A 20,074-nucleotide genomic window follows, 5' to 3' on the forward strand; every position below is an offset into this window, starting at 1 on the left:
GTCTAGCTTCTTAAACTTAGAATAATCTTTTCAAGGTTCATCCATGTTGTAGCATGTGTCAGTACTTTATTCCTTTTTATACAAAATAATACTCCATTGTATGGATGTGCCACATTTTATTTATCCATTTTTCAGTTGATGTATACTTGGATTGTTTTCACTTTTTGACATCATGAATGATGCTGCTGTGAATCTCTGTGTACAAGTTTTTGTATGGATGTATGTTTTCAGTTCTCTTGGGTTATTATAGTTTTACTAAAATCCATGCTTGGTGGACTTTAACCCCACAGTTCTCAGGACTCCTGCACTGATTTTCTTCTTTCTGTTAATCCTGGGTTTTGGAAACATCTCTCTCCTTATATAGTCCAGTTTATTTAGCAGGAGAATGCCCTGAGGCATATAGGCTCTAGAGCTAGCCACAGGTGACTGTTAATATTTAAAATAGATTAAATTAAAAATCCAGTTCCCCCAGAACATTTTAAGTGTTCAGTAGCTATATGTGGCTTGTGGCTACCATATTGAATAGCTCTGCTTTACAATAATAGTGCTGCTAAGTGCTAAGTAACCTCCAGGCCATCACTTCCTATCTGTACATTTGGTTTCTCATCTGTGAATAAGGGTGGTGAACATCAAAAGCCCTATCTTCCTCTGGCATTCTAAGTGATTTATGATTCAGTCTTTGGTATTTGCCTCCTCCCACCTCCTCCTCCAGCCCTTTTCCTTGTTCAGCCAGGAGTATCCAGAGGGAACATTAAGCTGCTAATATGTCAAGCTATGTTGCTCCCACACCCCACTCCCTTGGTGAATGGGAAAGTGACTTGAGGATATACTTATGTCTAAGTGCATCACATTTGTGCAGTGCTTCATGGATCATAGAACACATTATTTCTTAATTTTCCCAAATCAAAGAATCTCAAAACTGGAAGGGTCTTAAAGGTCATCTGAAAGTTCACTGAACATGAATCACATGGATTGCTTATAAAATGAAATTCCAAGGACCCCACTCCCTTGAGAATGATCAAATAGATGACAGGGTTTCCCTGTTCCAACCTGCACAATCCTACACTTCTGGACATAGAAAAAGTGTTAATCACTCAATTGTGTCTGACTCTTTGCAACCCCTTGGACTGTAGGCCACCAGGCAACTCTGTCCATGAAATTCTCCAGGCAAGAATGGAGTGGGTAGCAATTCCCTTCCTCAGGGGATCTTTCTGACTCAGGAATTGAACCTGGGTCTTCCTCATTGCAGACAGATTCTTTGCCATCTGAGCCACCAGGGAAGCCTGACATTTGAAAAGGCTTTCTTTATATTGCACTCTCCCAATTGAGCTAGCTCTTCCAATTATAGTTACAAAATACTAATTTGTTTATTTCCCATAATAATCCTTCAGGTTCATTCATTCATTCAGAAAGTATTTATTAAGCACCTGTTATATACAAGGTTCTTTGCAAGGTGTTGGGGATTCAGTAGTGAAGAAGACTAACTTGGTCTCTGCCTTCAGGAAGCTTACAGTCTAGTAGGTGAGACAGACAATTAGCAAAAAATCCCAAAAAACAGTAAATAAATAAGACAATTACAAATTGAGAAAAATGCTATAAAAAATAAACAATTTTGTGATGAAGAATGTCAGGAAGGACTGATGCTCATCATGGAAAGCTTCACTAGGGAAGTGACAGTTAAACCAAGATCTGAAACATGAGGTAGAGCAAACCATTCGGAGAGTTCAGGAAAAATAGTCAAAGACCATGGCATGTTCTCTCAGTCAGAAGGCCAATGTGTTTGGAGTCTGGTAAGCATAATGGAACAATGGCACATAATGAGTTGGAGAAGATACTGTAGCCTGGTTTGTGTTTATAATAGATCATTTTGGTTTATGTGTAGATTGGAAGGGGGCAGGAGTGTAGTGGGAGGCCAGTGTGGCGTCACTGTGGTCATCTAGGCACGACATGAAGGTGGCTCGTACTACGGTGGTGGCAACAGAGAGACAGGTGTTTGAGACTTACTATCAGGTTTCTCATTATATTCTCACCTCCAGGCTAAACAGATAAGTCCAGTCTTCCTTTTATAACAGTTTGGACTCCTCTCATCTGGGTACTTCTCCCCTGGAAGACCTAACTCAGTAGGTTAGATCCTGCCTTCTGATGCTTCTATGAGGAACCCAGTTTTCCCCATCTATTTTTTTTTCCTCAGCTCTTTCCTCCTATCTTGTACTTTACTTTTCTGCTAGTTTAGGGAACTAAAATCTCCAATTCAATGACTATCCTCATACAAAGAGAAAGAGCTCTCCAGTCTTCCCTTGTCATTAATTAGTTATAAGTTTTTCACTGATTTGACCATGAACCTTAAGTATTTACTGTGCCAATTGTGCTTAGAGAAAACAGAAAGGAAGAAGACACAATTCCTTCCCTTCAAGAGCCCAGGGTATAATGGGAACAGGAAGGCCCCAATAAATGTAATACAAGGTAGAACCAATAGATCACAAGGAAAGTAAGATAAAGGGACTTGGAAGGAAGAAAAATTTTTCCACTTTGAGGTAGATGAGGAAAAAGAGAAATTAGGGAAGACTTTCTGGAAGATGTTACCTTGGAGTATCTGGGACTGGGGGTGGACAAGTGCTTTTTTATATGGCGTGGTCAAGGATGACCTCACTGAGAAGCCAACATTTGAGCAATAACTCAAAAGATAGGGGATAAATCATGTGGCTCTCTGGGGGAAGAATACTCAAGTGGAGGGCAAAAGTTCTGAGGTTAAGTGTGATTGGTGTTGCCAAACAGTAAGGAGGCTATGTGGCTGGAGCAGAGAGGTGGGGAGAGGAAGAGAGAAAGGGAGTATTTGAGGACAGAGAGGTAGTGAGGAAATCATGTAGCAGGTCAGTGTGAGGACTTTTACTCAAAATGATATGGGATGACATCTGAACATTTTGATCAGAGGAATGACATGATCTGACATACTTAATGGTGACTTCGGACTATGATGGTAGTAGATGTGAAGGGAAGTAGTCTAATTCTGAAGATATTTTGCATCAGTAATGGATAACAGTGAATATGGAGAGTGTAAGGATAAGCTAGTTGTAGAAGTTTTCCTTAAAAAAAAGATTCTATACCTTGAGCTGTCCCATACCATATGGCTTCCAGGTAAAAGGGAAGTAGCTGGGTCTGCTGCAGGGTTCCCAATCTGTAGCCCATCAGCTAAATCTTTCATTAATAGTTTTGTTTGACCACAGTGTTTAAAGTTAAAGTTAATTGCATCAAACTTAAAAATTCAGAAACAGATTCCAGGTCTCTCTTGAAAAACCAAAAAATTGGGCAGTATTGAGACCTTATTCCCAGAGGCCAAAAGTTAATAGGCACTACATTTAAGTGTTAGATGCCTCCTCTTTCCAGACCATGTATTCTCAAGTTTTCCAGTCCCCGCACCTCCCTATCTTCCCCCCTAAAACTAAGTGGGCACATGCTGCTGTTTGCTTTCTTCTTTTTATTTTTTTGATATAGTAAAATATTTTACTTATTTTATTCAAATTCTAAAATTATGAAATGTTCCAAATATATAAAATGTAGAGATTTATATTATAGGCACTCACTTATTTATTTTATATGCTTAACGTATTGATATTTCACCTAGTCTTTTAAATTATTTATTAATTTATTAAAAATTTATTATTTTTATTTTTTAACATTAATTTATTTATTTTAATTGGAGGCTAATTACTTTACAATATTGTATTGGTTTTGCCATACATTGACATGAATCCACCATGGGTGTACATGTGTTCACCTGCTGCTGCTGCTGCTAAGTCACTTCAGTCGTCTTTTTTAAATTGAAGTATAATTTGCTTACAATATTGGTTTTAAGTGTATAGCGTAGTGATTCAATATTTTTATAATTACAAAAATGATCATCAAAATAAGTCCAGTTACCATCTGTCACCGTACAAAGTTGTAGTATTATTACTATATTTTCTATGTTATATATTACATTCACAAGGCATTTATTTTATAGCTGAAACTTTGTACCTCTTAAGCTCCTTCACCTATTTCACCCATTCCCCACTCTCCTCTGCCCCCAGCAACAACCCAAGATCTATGAATCTGTTTCTGTTTCATTATGTTTGTTTATTTTTAGAGTCCACATATAAGTAAAATCATAGGGTGTCTGTCTTTTCTCTGATTTACTTCATTTAGCATAATATCCTCAAGTCTGTCTATATTATCACCCCTGGCAAGGTTTCACTCTTTTCTCATGGCTGAGTAATATTACATTTTGGGGGGGTGTGTGTCCCCATGCACATGTGTGTGTGTGCATGTGTGCTCCCTCCCCTCTCCCAACCATCCGGGGCCCCAGCCCAGTGTGTATGTCAGAGAAAGAAGACACTGGAAGGAGTAAGGTGCCTATATCAATAATGTATAATCTGAGCACAGAGCCAGGGAGAGAGATGTACACTCTGTGTGTGTGTGTAACTGGAAGTGGGCTCAAGTAAGCTGTTCTTGTGTTCTTGTTTAGGTTTGTTCTTATCTGTGCCTGTGCACCTTCTATGTACCAGTCTCTATTCTAGGTATTGAATCTCATTGCTAGGGACGTAGCAATGAACAAGAGAGACAAGGTCATTGTTATCACGGAGTTTATATTCCAGTGAAAGATACAGATAATACGCAAGTGAATAAAATACATGAGCTAATTTCAAATCATAGAAAGTTCCACAAAGAAAATAAAACAGAATAATGTGATAGAGAGTTTCTGGAAGGTGCACATAGATAGATACTTAAGTGTGTGGTGCATATACTTGCAGATGGGCCCATGTTCGAGTCCTATATTAATGCTGATTGTTCCTATGTGTGCAAATGAGAAGTTCCTATGTCTGCAATGTTTTTTATACTAGTATACATGTTTTTATGTATGCAGGGGTACACAGGTCAGCATACATATGGGGATATGTATGCATGGGTGTGAGATGTATGTCAGCATTTAGCTGTAACTAGAGACGTTCCCGTGTGCCACTTGTCAGTGAGCCAATTAAGGAAGTGACTTTTTCTGCATCCGGCATTCAGGGCCATTTGCCAGCTTCCTCTCTCCCAGTTCCTTCCCAGTTTAAACAGCTCTATGCTTTTCTCCTCTCAGCCCTAGGAAGGTGAAGCCAATGAGAGGATAGTAACTAACTCATTGAGCCAGGAGCTGGAAAGAAGCTGATAATCTTCCGTAAAATCGCCAAAGACCTGGCTTCCCTACTGGTCCCTGTCCTTCACACTATGAGGAGAAACAGCCCTGACTTGAAGTCAGAAGACCTGAAGATCTGTTCTTGGCTCTGCCGCTTTTTATTGTGACCTTGACAAGCTCCTACCTCTCTCTGGGTTTTAGTTACCTCCTTCGTAAGTTCTCTGGGTGGTAAGGAAGGAGAGGAAGCACAGTGACCTTTATGGAGGGCTACGTGGTGCAGCCCAAAGGAGGTGGGAAGGCATTCTGAGCTGGGGCATTGGTGTGATTAAGATTGTGGAAGTGGCACTTTGTGTATAAGGGAAGCAAGGAAGAATCTCCTTAGAATAAAATTCAAATTTCTTACCGTGCCTACAAAGCCGTATGTGATCTGGCTGCTGCCTACTTCTGATTGTTACTCTCCTTCTTGTTCACTACGCTCCAGCCATATTAGCTTCCTTTCTGTTCTTTGAATAGGCCAAGCTCTGTACTACCCGCCTAGGATACTCTTCTCAAGAACTCATACATTTGCCTACTCTCATTGCTCAGGTCTTAGCTCAAATGTCACCTCTCCAGAGAGAGGCCTTCCCTGACCATCCTACTTAAAGAACTTATCCTCTAGTATTTATCAGTATTTAAATGTCCATATCTTTGACCCAACAATTTCACTTCTAGTAATTCATCCTGCAGATATATTTTCAAGTGAGTAAATGACATATTAATAAAGATACTCATTGAAATATTTATTTGTTAAATAAATTATGGCACACATAAATAGTAGAACATTATGCATATGACAAAGAAAATGAAATAGCACTGTAAGTCTTGATGGAAAATGATATCCAGATATATTGTTAAATTTAAAAATTAAGCCAGATGATCAAGCTCTATATTTAAGATTTGTGATATTCAATAAAAAACAAGATACAGAAAAATGAATATTGTATGTCACCATTTATATAGAAAAAAAAGAGTATATAAACATAGAAGCATGTTTATATGCTTGTCTAATAGGCCTGTCCTGTGCTTAAAGCTGTTCTTTCCCACCTCCCCATTCTATGTTTGTTTGGGGACTGTGAAGTATTTATTTCTGAACAGCATTAAAATTCAATTTTCAAATTCATTTTAAAAATTTACATATCTTTTTATGTTCATTTCAGTTCAGTTGCTCAGTTGTGTCTGACTCTTTGCGATCCCATGGACTGCAGCACGCCAGGCTTCCCTGTCCATCACCAACTCCCAGAGTATGCTCAAATTCATGTCTATTGAATTGGTGATGCCATCCAATCATCTCATTCTCTGTTGTCCCCTTCTCCTCCTGCCTTCAATCTTACCTAGCATCAGGGTCTTTTCTGATACGTCAGTTTTCGCCTAAATATTGGAGTTTCAGCTTCAGCATCAGTCTTTCCAATGAACATTCAGGACTGATTTCCTTCAGGATTGACTAGTTTGATCTCCTTGCAGTCCAAGGGACTCTCAAGAGTCTTTTCCAACACCACAGTTCAAAAGCATCAATTCTTTGGCGCTCAGCTTTCTTCACAGTCCAACTCTCACATCCATACACGACCACTAGAAAAACAACAGCTTCAACTAGACAGTCCTTTGTCGGCAAAGTAATGTCTCTGCTTTTTAATATGCTGTCTAGATTAGTCATAGCTTTTGTTCCAAGGAGCAAGCGTCTTTTAATTTCATGGCTACACTCACCATCTGCAGTGATTTTGGAGCCCCAAAAGATAAAGTCTGTCACCGTTTCGTTCCCCCATCAATTTCCATGAAGTGATGGGACTAGATGCCATGATCTTCATTTTCTGAATGTTGAGTTTTAAGCCAACTTTTTCACTCTCCTCTTTCACTTTCATCAAGAGGCTCTTTAGTTCTTCTTTGCTTTCTGCCATAAGTGTGGTGTCATCTTTGTATCTGAGGTTATTGATATTTCTCCTGGCAGTATTGATTCTAGCTTGTGTTTCATCCAGTCTGGCATTTCACATGATGTACTCTGCATATAAATTAAATAAGCAGGGTGAAAATATACAGCCTTGACGTACTCCTTTCCCAATTTGGAACCAGTCCATTGTTCCACGTCCAGTTCTAACTGTTCCTTCTTAATCTGCATACACATTTCTCAAGAGGCAGGTAACTTGGTCTGGTATTCCCATCTGTTTAAAAATTTTCCGCAGTTTGTTGTGATCTACACAAAGGCTTGGCATAGTAAATAAAGCAGAAGTAGATGTTTTTCTGGAATTCTCTTGCTTTTTCTATGATCCAACAGATGTTCCAATTTGATCTTTGTTTCCTTTGCCTTTTGTAAATCCATCTTGAACATCTGGAAGTTCTTGGTTCACATACTGTTGAAGACTAGCTTGGAGAATTTTGAGCATTACTTTGCTAGTGTGTGAGATGAGTGCAATTGTGCAGTAGAATTACTTATTTAAAATTCATAAAATTGAAAAATAATACTGAAGGGGGTATTCTTACAGTTAAATCTTTGTATACAGTCTGAATCCTTAAGATGTCTTTTTAAAAATTTCTCGGTCATTATTATGTCATTTTTTATATCTTTCATAATTCTTATCATAATTGGAAATTAAATTATCTGTTATATTTTTACTTGTATATTTCCTGTACTTTCATTGGAATATAAGCTTCATGTTGGGAGGGATTTTGCTTATCTTATTCTCAGTGCCTTATTTCTATTCATATATATAGAACATAGTAGTTGAATAAGCAAATGAATCGATGAAGAAATGACTGAAGGAAACCAGGCTGAAGCCTAGAAAGGAGTAGGAGGCAAGGCTGAGGAGGTAGACAGCAAGAAGTTGATAGAGGGTGGTGATTCTCAACTTTAAAGGTGCATCTGATTTACCTATTGATTCTTTATACCAACTTGTAGTAAAGAAGCAGATTCTTGGATCTTGTGATTGTGATTCTGAGTTTGGGCTCAGGAATCTACATATTGACAAGTTCCCTAGGTGACTTGGGTACAAGTAATCTAGAGACCCCACTTTGAATAACACCAATGCAATGCTGACATCACTTTCAGGAAGAATCACATTCGTGATACCATTTCTTCTTAATACATGCCTTGAATGGAAGAGAGAAGATCATGATCCCATTTTATCAAATGAGGTTCAGAGATGGCAGTGCATTTTCCAGTGACACACAGCTTGTGTATAAAGTATATTTTGTAAGGCCAGTGCATCTGATCAGTCAGCTCAAGGTGTGGTGGCAGATGGCTCATCTTCACAGAATATTCCCAGGCCTTGGTGTTAATGAATGGATTTTATGACTGTTCTTATTTTTGTTTGTTTGTTTGGGGAAGAAGTCATATTCCCTAGTGACTGGCTCTTTCTGGTACATCTCAGGGAGGGCAATGAGCCAGAGGAAACCACCCAGATCACATACCAAGAGCTTCTGGTCCAAGTGTGTCGGTTCAGCAATGTTCTCCGAAAACAGGGTGAGTGTGGGGATATAGGGAGAGGACTGGAGAGCCCAGCCTGGGGGTATCTGAGGACTCGGGGGAAGTTGAGAAGGAAAAGAAGGAATCTGCTAACAGAGGAACAGAAAAGGTCACCTGGGTGGGGAGGTGGGGGAGAACAGATAATTGGATGAGAAGGAACACGTGGCAGCAGGTGGGATCCACCATGGTCCATGATCTGTGTCCTTTACCTGCAGGCATTTGCAAGGGTGACCGAGTGGCAATCTACATGCCCATGATCCCAGAGCTCGTGGTGGCTATGCTGGCGTGTGCCCGCCTTGGGGCTCTGCACTCCATTGTGGTAGGAATTGGGGCTGGAGAAAGGGGCCGGGTTGGGGGTACGGCTCAGGAAAAGTAGGCTGAGCCTGGATGATGGAAGATCTGAAAAACCAGACTAAGGCATTTAGAATGTTTGTGTCATAGGTTCCTTATTCCTTTTCTTGTTCACTCGATCCTTGGGTTGCCCTCTTTCTCAGTCTTTCTTCCCTTTTCTAGTTTGCAGGGTTCTCTTCAGAGTCTCTCTGTGAACGGATCCTGGATTCCAATTGTAGCCTTCTCATTACTACAGGTGACTAAGTCTCTCACCCCTTCCCCAAAACCCCCACACTCAGTCTTGGTCTTCAACCAGCTAGCTGGTATTTGGGACTGATTAATGTAAAGGGAAGGGGCAGCTTACCCTTTATCTCCTGCTTCCACCTCAGCCTACCCTCTGTTAGCTCAAATTAGCTGTAAGATCCATAGACAAGAGGCCTACCCAGGAAGGACTGAACATTGTACCCACTAGGGATCAAGGGGGTAGAAGTGTGGTGCCTTCCTAAGGCTTGGAATATCTGTTGCTCCCCAAAGATGCCTTCTACAGGGGGGAAAAGCTTGTCAACCTGAAGGAGCTGGCTGACGAGACCCTGGAGAAGTGTCAGGAGAAGTAAGTGTGTTTGGTCTGCTGGCTACTGCCCTGAGTTGACTTGGCATTTCCCCAGTGCCAGGTCTCCTTTGTCCCTCCTACCCTAGATAGGTATGGGTGGGTCTTGCCAAATTCTCTTTTGAGCCAACTAGCCCACCACTTCAGGCTTTTCTTTCCTCCAGGGGTTTCCCAGTGAAATGCTGCATTGTGGTCAAGCACCTGGGGCGGGCAGAGCTGGGCACAGGTGACTCTCCTAGCCAGTCTCCTCCGATTAAGAGGCCGTGCCCGGATGTGCAGGTGAGTCTGGTACCATTATACCCTCCTCTGGGCTCCAACTGGCTCCCTCTTCCTCCCCAGGAAGTTCCTGATGACCGTCTTTGTTTCCTTATCATAATGCTGAGGATCTAGGAGCAGTCCTCAGAATGGCCTCCCTGGCAGGGCTGACTGGGGATAGGGGACTTTGACCTTGGATGTAGGTAGGGAGCTTTGGGAACTTAGCACAAGAGATTGTGAGGAAGACTCCTGTGCTGGTTGGAGTATTCTGATGGGCATCAGGGATCTTTAGAGATCGGGATTGGGTTAGAAATGGGCTGACCTGGGTGACTATATGTAGTCATCTTAAATACTGGGCTTTGGTTTGGGGTGGGCTACCTATGTGGTCCCACCATGGAAAGACCAGGATCTGCCACTCAACAGATGGCCCTTGATAGCTTTGGATACATGCTTCTGATGAAAAAGTCCAGTGGTGGCCTCCAGGTCTAAGGGGCATGAAGGATAAGAGCTCCAGGGTCCAGAAGGACAGAGGGTTTCTGAAATTCTGTGACTTGAGAGGCTTTGAGTAATCTTAGAGCTAGACAGACTTCAGTCTGGTCTAGGAACATTGGAGACCCTGTCAGCATTCGGGGTTCTGAGTGTATAGAGGCTGTGAAGAGAATCAGGAAAATGGAGGCTGGGAGGACCAGTGAGAGAGGAACCAGAGGGAAAGGAAGCAGCCAGAGGTTTGGGGCACACTGACCCTTCCCTCCCCCTCCCCTATCCTTGGACCCTGCTCACCACCCTTTCCGTGGGCTCTTAACAGGGTAAGCCGAAAGAGAAACCCAAGCACATCCGGCCCCAGGTATCCACCTCTGCATTGCCTTGGGCACTGCTTTCCTGCATGCTTGTTTGCTTGTCCAACTGCTCTTTGCCTGTTCGCCCCATTGAGGTGACTGCCAGACCTAACCCCTTCTCTCTACCCTTAGTTAGTCTAAATCACTCTGAAGGGTCATGAGGCCAAATGCTTATTTTTCTGAATTGGCATAGAGCATGGATCTCAGAGGTAGCAACAGACATCCCATTTCACTCCTGCTTCTCAGGACCATTGTGGGAGAGAGGACCAAGCAGTCTGTCAGAAAGTTTCCACTGTGCAGTTAGCTGAGGCAGAACCAGGAAAGGAACAGGAGGAGGAACAGGTAGAGGAGAGGCAGACCTTGACTTTGGGAATCACCATCAAGTTGGCAGCTGAGAAGAAGCCTTCTAAATATATTTATAAACTACTTTCAGATTTACAAACTACACATAAACTCTGATATAATTAAATTCAACGAAAGTTATATTGTAGGTGATTCTAAGAAGAGAGATTCTTAAGTGGGGACTCAAAGCTGATTAGTATAGGGAACTCAAAGCTGATTAGTATAGAGGAGAGACTGGGTTTGGAGTCCAGAGACCAATTTTTAGCTATATGACCTTAAATGAGTCACCCCTTCTCTTTGGACTTCAGATCCCTTATCAGTAATGGAGACATGATAGTAAATGCTTTAAAGGAACCTCTTTCCTTACTAAAACAAAACATAAAAGCCACTATTCCTCTGAGTTTTACCATCCTCACAGGATGTCTTACTCTAAATCTGCTATGATCAACCTCTTAGGCTAATGGTAAATATAATACACCTTTTCTCTATTCTCATTAGCACAGTGGAGACAGATCTGAGTCCTAGGGGGAAATGTTTTCATTTGAAAACTCAGGCAGGGACCTAAGACTTTTCTCTTGAAAAAGGAAACAAACTTAGTGGTTAGAATATAGCTCTGGAGTCAGACCACTTGGCTTCATATCTTGGCTCTGTTACCTGCTATATGGGAACTTGGGCAAGTTTCTTAAGCTCCTTTACTTCAGTTTCCCCATCTCTAAAATAAGGATAAAGTTGTACCTACCTGACAGGGTTTTGTCAGTATAAGTAAGGTGTTCAACACATAGTAACTGCTCTATAAATGTTAGCTTTTATTATTTCTAATATAGCAGACAGGCTGGCATTTCTAAAAGGGAGTTAAAAAAGAAATAAACTCTTATAATTCTTAATACCAGAGGTTGTCAGGCCACAGGCTCCTGGAATTTTATTCCTTGGAGGTAAAAAGACTCAGTTACCAAAAACCCAAAGACCATAAAAATCGGCTTACGAAACCCAGGTGGCTTGGCCTGAGAACTATAGTCAAAACTATGGAAATCTTGGCAGAGTTCCAAACCCCTCATTCTTAAGCAGTCTTCAAGGGAGGGCCTGTTACAGTTGGCAGGGACCTTCCTCAACCATATTACCTATGAGCTTCCTCATATTCCTCTCTCGCACCTGGCAGCTGCCCTCCCTAAGGCTTTCCTGGTCCAATAACAAAGGCCAGCTCTTTGATTCTTATTTCAGAAAATGCAAACCTTTTCCTGGTTCCAAGCCCTGGGCCCTCATAGGTGTACACCTAATTCACAACCAACATGTGTGCCACTGATTGCTCTCAGCCTGCTTCCTGGTGCTGGTTATCAGCTCCACACCTGGAGTACCCACCCCAAAGTACCCACCCCACCGTCCTTACCCACACCCACAAAGGAAGCAGTTTTACAAGATTAAAAGAGTCCCCTCATTGCCACAATGTAACTGTGCTTTGCCCTTACATGTCCCTAGTGCCTTTTCTGTGACAATCCACACCAGCACCATAGACTAGCTCCATTTGCTCAGAGCACTATTGATACTCTTCTTAAACATGTTAATGCCCTCATCTCAGTTAGATCATCTGGTGGGCAAAAAATTACTCATGTGACAATGTATGTGTAAAGCCGTATGGCTATTCCAATTTAAAAAAAAGTAGGGTGTATTTTTGTATTTTCTACCTTGTGGGGACCTCTCTGTTCTTTTTCTTCTCAATGGTGTCTCTCTTGACCTGGACTTGTCATGCTTATGTGCCAGAAACTTCAAATTCTCCAGAGTAAGAGACAGATAGTTCAGAAAAAGGAGAATGGTAATTTTATAATTTATCAAGGTATGTATCTAACACTCTGGGGCTTTTAAACCAAATGTGCACACAATAAATTACTATATAACCATATAATGAGAGGAATAGGATGTTTCCTCTTATACTATCATGTCTACCTGCCAGTTGGGACTATAGAACAAGGAAGTAATGAATATGAAACAGTTTTGTGACAGTTAAACCAAACCCACAATAGTTTCCATCATCACACTCTTGTTTCACCTCCCAGAGGAGTTCAGTGGAATTGAACTAACTTTTCACCTTCCTGACATTCATCAGTCTCCTCTACCCACCCAGACAATCCAAGGCTTGATATTTACTAGGTAATAACAGATTTCCTTTGATGTTTCCAAAATCCTGTGAGACTATCAGGGCAAGAATGACTATCCTCATTTTAAAAATGAGTAACTTGAGGGAGAGTGGCTTGTCCATGGTCATATATATCTAGGAAGTGGCAGAACTGGGAATCGAAATCCAGTGCAACTTTGGACGAATTCAGGGAATACAACTTCACTCAGCAAAGAGTAGACTTAAAACCAGTTTTTCAAATAGTTGATATAATTCAGAAAGTAAAACAGTTTCAAGGAGAGTTTAGAAAAATTTCAGGATGACAGATCTGAAAGGCACTTCAGTATTAGAGGGACATCCTTCTACTGGGAGAAATCCACCTTGATCCTTTTCCACCAACTTAAAGCAAAGTTTCCTGCTGAATGGAACCTCAAGAAAGTGTCTTTCTGAGAAACCCATTGGTACCACTGGTATAGGGGCAGGGGCAGAGCTGGAGTAGGAACCTCCAGATGTGGATGATGTCCGGACATGCAAAAAAAGATGCTTGGACCAACATCTGTTGACTCTTTTGCTACTAACTACTGGGGTCAGGTACCCACCTCACCTGCAGGCTCTGACTAATTCTGCATTTCTGAATTGTGTGGTATCTGCATCCCTGCTGATGAGCCACTAGTCCCATAAGTACATATGTGTATATACAGGCCTGTGTATGCATATTCATTCATCCAACAAAATTTTACTGAGTGCCTGTTGAGTGCTAGGCATTTTACTAGGTGTTGGAGATTTAGGGGGGTGGGCAAGAAAGATAGACATGCCACTGTACTCATAGAGGTCACTATCGGGAGAGACAGTAATCAAGTAAACAGCTAAATAAAACAACTGGAAATATGTGCTATGTGGTAAAAAAAAATAAGGTGCTGTGATCAAGAATTATAGCAGGGGTGGGAATTCCTTGGCCATCCAGAGTTAAGACTCTGTGCTTTCACTGCTAAGGGCCCACATTCAATTCCTGATTGGGAAACTAATCTCACAAGCTGATTAAAAAAAAAAAAAGAAGAAGAAGAAGAAGAATAGTAGGGGTGAGGGTGGGTCTGGGAGCCTATCAGATGCCATTTAGATTAAACCTTTCCAAGAAGGTGACATTTAAGCTAGGAATTGAAGAGTGAGAAGGGACCAACCAAGGGGGCCCGCCTCAGCCTGAGGCCAGGTGAGAGAAGTTCTGAAGCAGGGTGCTGGGAGTACCCAAGAAGCCTCCTGTTCTGTTTCTGTTCTCCCTGCCCCATTTCACCCTCACTGGGCCCTTCCTCCCTCTCAGGACCTCCATCTGCCACTCCCACCCTGGCCTTTCCAGGTGCTAGGTAGGGGTGAATTTTGCCCCCAGCCTGACCTGTTAACAATTCTTCCTTGCCCATTCCTATTTTCTTCCCCCTGCAGATCTCCTGGAATGAGGGGGTTGACTTGTGGTGGCATGAACTCATGCAGAAGGCAGGGGATGAGTGTGAGCCTGAATGGTGTGATGCTGAAGACCCACTCTTCATCCTGTACACCAGTGGCTCCACAGGCAAACCCAAGGCAAGTGCGTGTATGTGTGTGTGTGTGTGTGTGTGTGTGTGTGTGTGTGTGTACATACACTGTGTAAGGGTGAGAAGTGAGTTTCTGAGGAAGCATGTAATGACATGAAATTTACAACTCTGAGTTTCAGAAATATCACATTACCTTTTCTAAATCAAATTGACAAATCCTCAGACACTAATGGTGAAGCCCAGGGTGAGACAATTCAAGTGGGGAGCCTCAGGGTGCCCAGAAAAGGAGGAAAGGATAAATCCATGGGGCTGACATCTGTGTTTCCTGCCTATACCCACGTGGTTTGGTTGAAGAAGAGCTGCCTGTAAAGTCAAGGCCAAGAGTGGGCACAGGGATCCCTCTTGGCCTTCTTGACTACAGCTCTTAGAGTTCAGTCCCTTCCACATGCCACACTGGTAACATCTAGTCCCTCCCAGAGCAGTGTGGGAACTGGAAACACTTAGAACTCCGACTTAAAAGATATATCACTCTACCTTCCACTTGCCGCATCCATAAATTATTCTCTCTGCATGCTTTGGAATATTCCTTAGTGAATCGTTAGAGACACAATTTGGGCCTCTCTTTCCTTGGAGAAGTAAATGGCAACCCACTCCAGTATTATCGCCTGGAAAATCCCATGGATGGAGGAGCCTGGTAGGGATAGGGTATTAATGGAGCAAGCAAAGAAGATTATCTTTTTTCCCCACTCTCATTCTGTCAACGTATAATTGAGTGTGTATGCACAAGCACACAACAGAGATACTATTAGATGTGAGTGTACCAAAAGGGTCCATGTGTGTGAAAGTAATGTGGGGGGTTCAGAAATACCATCTTAGGGTGTGGGTGTGGATGATGGACTGACTATATAAATATATGTGGTGTGTGAGATGGGAACGTGGAGGAAGGAAGATGGAAGAGAGATGGATGCTGTAAAAGCAGTGCTGGCAGGGCCAGAATCCCTGGGGAGGCTTTTCCTCTACATTTGGTAGTCAGTGAGGGTGAGCCCAACTTGAGGCCCTATTCTCTCCACAGGGCGTGGTACACACAGTTGGGGGCTACATGCTCTATGTGGCCACAACCTTCAAGTATGTGTTTGACTTTCATGCGGAGGATGTCTTCTGGTGCACCGCAGACATTGGCTGGATCACTGGCCATTCCTATGTCACCTACGGGCCACTGGCCAATGGTGCCACCAGTGTTTTGGTAAGAAGGGTGCTGGGACCCATGGCTACCTGGTTTATTTAGGGGATGGACAAGATGATCCTGGGTGATGACCTCCCAAAGCCACCTTGCCTAGAGGCAGAGGGACTTATACAATGACCTGTTGCCTTGAGAAAGAAGAGTTCTCAGAGGGTTGTATATGCTGAATGGGAAAATCTCTTGGCTTGTCTGGTAAGGGTGTGAAGACAGGGATTTGTCAGAAAAGACAAAATACTGAGCCTGAGGGTATGGTAGGGGAATGGAGGAACTACTGAGAAGGACTGAAAATGACCAGCCATTACTGGGGTCAGTTTGAGGGGATTCCCACATATCCGGATGTGAGCCGCCTATGGAATATCGTGGAGAAGTACAAGGTGACCAAGTTCTACACAGCACCTACAGCCATCCGTCTGCTCATGAAGTTTGGAGATGAGCCTGTTACCAAGTGAGACCCCTCTCTGGCTGCTGCTTCTTAAGTGTCCCTCAGAGCTGGTGCTGGCCTTTGCACAGTCCTTTCCATCCCATTATTCTAACACCCTGGCTTGGACTAGGGGAGGGGGCAGAAGAGCCTGTGCACGTCTTCCTGGTTCCTAATGTGCTCAGAGCCTCCCTTTCTCCCCACTCTCCTGCCCAAGGCACAGCCGGGCGTCCTTACAGGTGCTAGGAACTGTGGGTGAACCTATCAACCCCGAGGCCTGGCTCTGGTACCACCAGGTGGTAGGTGCGCAGCGCTGCCCCATTGTGGACACCTTCTGGCAGACAGAGACAGTAAGTAACAGGTTCAGAAGGCTGGTGCTCAGGCAGTGTGTGCGAAGAGTGACTCAAACCCCTGATCTCTGACTTCCACAGGGTGGCCATATGCTGACCCCCCTCCCTGGGGCCATACCCATGAAGCCTGGTTCTGCTGTGAGTGAGGCTCCCCTGGCTGGTCCTGGGCTAGGCCAGGGAGAGTCTTGGGGCATTCAGCCTAGGTAGAGGGTGGGGGGCTGGACTGATAGGTGTGGGGAACTGGGGGCTCTGGGACTCTCTAGAGGTAGAGAGTTGAGTCAGAGTTGTCTCATTCCTCCTTGTGAGTCCTGTCTCCTGTTTGCTTTTAGACTTTCCCATTCTTCGGGGTAGCTCCTGCGATCCTGAATGAGTCTGGGGAAGAGTTAGAAGGTGAAGCTGAAGGCTATCTGGTGAGATCCTGGCCCTTGTGGGTCTTTGATGAGGGGGAGGGGAGGATGGTCCACAGAAGGGCACAGTGTGCTTTCCTTTAGAGTTTAGAACCTAACCTTTCCTGGTAGCTGCTTTTGGCTAAAGCTCCCTGGTTGAGGGTTTATCCTCTGCAGAGAGACCCTAGTGGGGCAATCCTTCTGGATATTTTGCCTGCCTCTAGGCCTTTTGGCCCACAAGGCTCTTAAGGGCTCTACTCAAAGATACTTGATGGTGCCTTTTTGGGTCTGAAGGACATAGTGGAAAATCATATAGGCTCCAGAGTCAACCTGCCTGGGTTCAAACCTGGCTCTGCCTCTTCTGTGACTTTAGATAAGTTACCTAACCCCTCTGAACATAAATATTCTCATTTGTAAAAGAGTTACAATAGTACCTTTGTCTGGAGAAGGAAATGACAACTCACTGCAGTTCTTTTGCCTGGGAAATCCCGTAGACAGAGAAGCCTGGAGGGCTGTAGTCCCTGGGATCGCAAAAAAGAGTCGGATACGACTTAGCAACTAAACAGCAATAGCAGCAGTATCTTTATCTCCTCTGGTTGCTGAATTGATTAGATGATTCATGTGAAGGGTTTATTTAGCACAGAACCTAAGAGTTGGTGCTTGATAAATGTAAGCTGCTGTTGTGATCATTTAGTAGTTGTAGGGAGATCATTAGCACCCTCACCCTCCAACCCACTTTGTTTTTACTAAGAGCAAGCTTCCCTGGTGGCTCAGACAGTGAAGAATCTGCCTGCAATGCAGGAGACCTGGGTTCGATCCCTGGCTGGGGAAGATCCTCTGGAGAAAGGAATGACTACCCAATCCAGTATTCTTGCCTGGAGAATCCCATGGACAGGGGAGCCTGTCAGACTACAGTTCTTGGGGTCCCAAAGAGTCGGACACGACTGAGTGACTAACACACTTTTAAAAGAGCAAGTTAGTAACATGGGCAAGACTTGAATCCAGGTCCTCTGACTCTTAGAATAGAGTTCTGTCCATCCCACCAATCTGCTGCCACAGAACATTACTGATTGGGGGCAATACTTATTTACTTATGTGTAGGTCCCACATTTTTATGTAACTACACTCATTTGCAACAAATTGTACCTGCATCCCTGAGGGATTACCTAAAAGGAGACTCAAGGTACTTCCTTTGTCCAGTAGCTAAGATTCCACATTCCCAATGCAGGGGGCTGGGTTCGATCCCCGGTTGGGGAGCTACATCCTGCATGCCACAACTAAGACCCAGCAGAGCCAAATAAATAAAAATAATTTTTTTATAAAAAGGAGACTCAAATTTACTAAATGCTTATTACTAACAGACCATGTGCTAGGCAGCTTCCACATACTATTAATTTAATCCTCAAAATAACTTTGGGAGGTAGAAATTATTTTCTCTGATTTACAGATAAGGATCCTGAAACTCAGAGATGTAAAGTTACTTACCTGAGGCCACACAGTTAGTAAGTGGCGGAGTCAGGATTCCAAGCCTAGACTGTCTGTCTCCAAAGCATATATTTTGTTCTACTTCTTGGGAATGGCATTCAGGCTATTTCTCCTAAGGTTTGGCAAAGACGTAACTGTCTTCTTGTGAGACAGTGTAGCAGATGGTTACCACTTCCTCATCTTCCAGGTGTTCAAGCAGCCCTGGCCAGGGATCATGCGCACAGTCTATGGGAACCACGAACGCTTTGAGACCACCTACTTTAAGAAGTTCCCTGGGTACTACGTGACCGGAGATGGTGAGCCTTGGCTATCCCTTTCCCACCCCTCCCACTAAGACAGGTACCATCCCCTTTCGTTTTCAAGAGGAGTTGGTTAGGGATGTGTCTTATGTATCAATGTGTAATATCCAGTCAGAGATACAGAGAAGACCATAAGAACAGGAATGAGTGTTGCAGGAAGGCTCTCAGCATGGTGCTGAGATTCGATGTATGAGGGAAAATGTTCTTGTTTCCATCACTGCTGGGCTGAAAGACAGGCAGCACATGGCAGTATGTATTACCATGTCATGTGTGTCCCCATGTCTGGAGCCTATGTTTGCCCATGTGTCCATCCACCAATCCATTCTTCCATAAATATTTATTGAGCACATACTACTTATCTAAGCACAGGAGATGTTACCATGAATAAGGTGGGCAAGGTCTCTGCTCTCATGGGGTTTACATTCTAGTGAGGAGAGACAGGCAATAAATTCAGCAAATAAATACTGCAGGGACAGCCACCATACATGGGGTGGTGAGAAGTTTCTTTGAAGTGATATTTGACCAGAGACCTGAAGAAACAGCCAGGTATGGGAATATCTGGAGTAAAAACGAATGTTCTGTACCAGAGAGACATAAGCATGGAATGTCTGAGGAGAAGACTGAAGCTTGTGTAGCTGGAATGTAGTGAGCAACAGCAAGAATGTTGTATCAGGTTGGAGAGGGAGATAATAATACAGGGCCTTGTGAGCCATGGTGAGGAATTTGGATTTTATCCAGTGTACAGTGGGAGACCATCAGGCTTTTTAAGCAGAGAAGTGATTATAATTTATATATTATTTAGAAACTAACTTTGCTTGTTTTATGGAGAATAGACTTTAGGTCAGTATATTAGTTATCTGTTGCCATGGAACAAATTAACTCCAAACCTGGGAACTAAAAACAACAATTATCTCATAGTTTCTGAGGATCAGGATTCTGTGAGTGGCTTCACTGGTGGTTCTCATTCAGAGTTTCTTGTGGGTTGCAGTCAACCTGTGGTTGGAGCTGCAGTCGTCTAAAGGTCTGACTGAGCCTGGAGGACCCACTTCTAAGCTCACTTATGTGGCTGCTGGCAGAAACCTTCAGTTCCTTGCCACATGGACCTCTCCATAGGGCTACTCATGACGTGGCAGCTGGCTGCCCCCAGAGCAAATAATCAGAGAGAATGCACCCAAGATAGAAGCCACAGTGTCTTCTATAATCTCATCTCAGAAATGACATCCTGTCGTTTCTGCCACATGCAACTGCTCA

At 43.2% G+C, this 20,074-nt stretch overlaps 1 protein-coding gene across 2 annotated transcripts in view; it reads left to right on the forward strand.

Annotated features, from left to right (window-relative positions):
- ACSS2 (acyl-CoA synthetase short chain family member 2) overlaps nucleotides 1-20,074 on the forward strand; it is a 43,033-nt gene that overhangs the window by 20,336 nt on the left and 2,623 nt on the right. Inside the window, exons 3-15 of one of the 2 annotated variants that reach the window (XM_004014514.5) lie at nucleotides 8,551-8,642; nucleotides 8,861-8,964; nucleotides 9,159-9,231; nucleotides 9,510-9,585; nucleotides 9,747-9,861; nucleotides 10,643-10,681; nucleotides 14,557-14,694; nucleotides 15,718-15,888; nucleotides 16,197-16,330; nucleotides 16,521-16,653; nucleotides 16,735-16,791; nucleotides 16,983-17,063; nucleotides 18,712-18,820. In XM_004014514.5, the coding sequence (XP_004014563.2) occupies nucleotides 8,551-8,642; nucleotides 8,861-8,964; nucleotides 9,159-9,231; nucleotides 9,510-9,585; nucleotides 9,747-9,861; nucleotides 10,643-10,681; nucleotides 14,557-14,694; nucleotides 15,718-15,888; nucleotides 16,197-16,330; nucleotides 16,521-16,653; nucleotides 16,735-16,791; nucleotides 16,983-17,063; nucleotides 18,712-18,820 (1,322 nt within the window). The remainder of the gene's footprint in view (nucleotides 1-8,550; nucleotides 8,643-8,860; nucleotides 8,965-9,158; nucleotides 9,232-9,509; nucleotides 9,586-9,746; nucleotides 9,862-10,642; nucleotides 10,682-14,556; nucleotides 14,695-15,717; nucleotides 15,889-16,196; nucleotides 16,331-16,520; nucleotides 16,654-16,734; nucleotides 16,792-16,982; nucleotides 17,064-18,711; nucleotides 18,821-20,074) is intronic. The other variant, XM_004014513.5, reaches the window with a different exon arrangement.

The sequence above is a fragment of the Ovis aries genome, chromosome 13, assembly GCF_016772045.2.
Source record: "Ovis aries strain OAR_USU_Benz2616 breed Rambouillet chromosome 13, ARS-UI_Ramb_v3.0, whole genome shotgun sequence".
Classification (NCBI taxonomy): domain Eukaryota; kingdom Metazoa; phylum Chordata; class Mammalia; order Artiodactyla; family Bovidae; genus Ovis; species Ovis aries.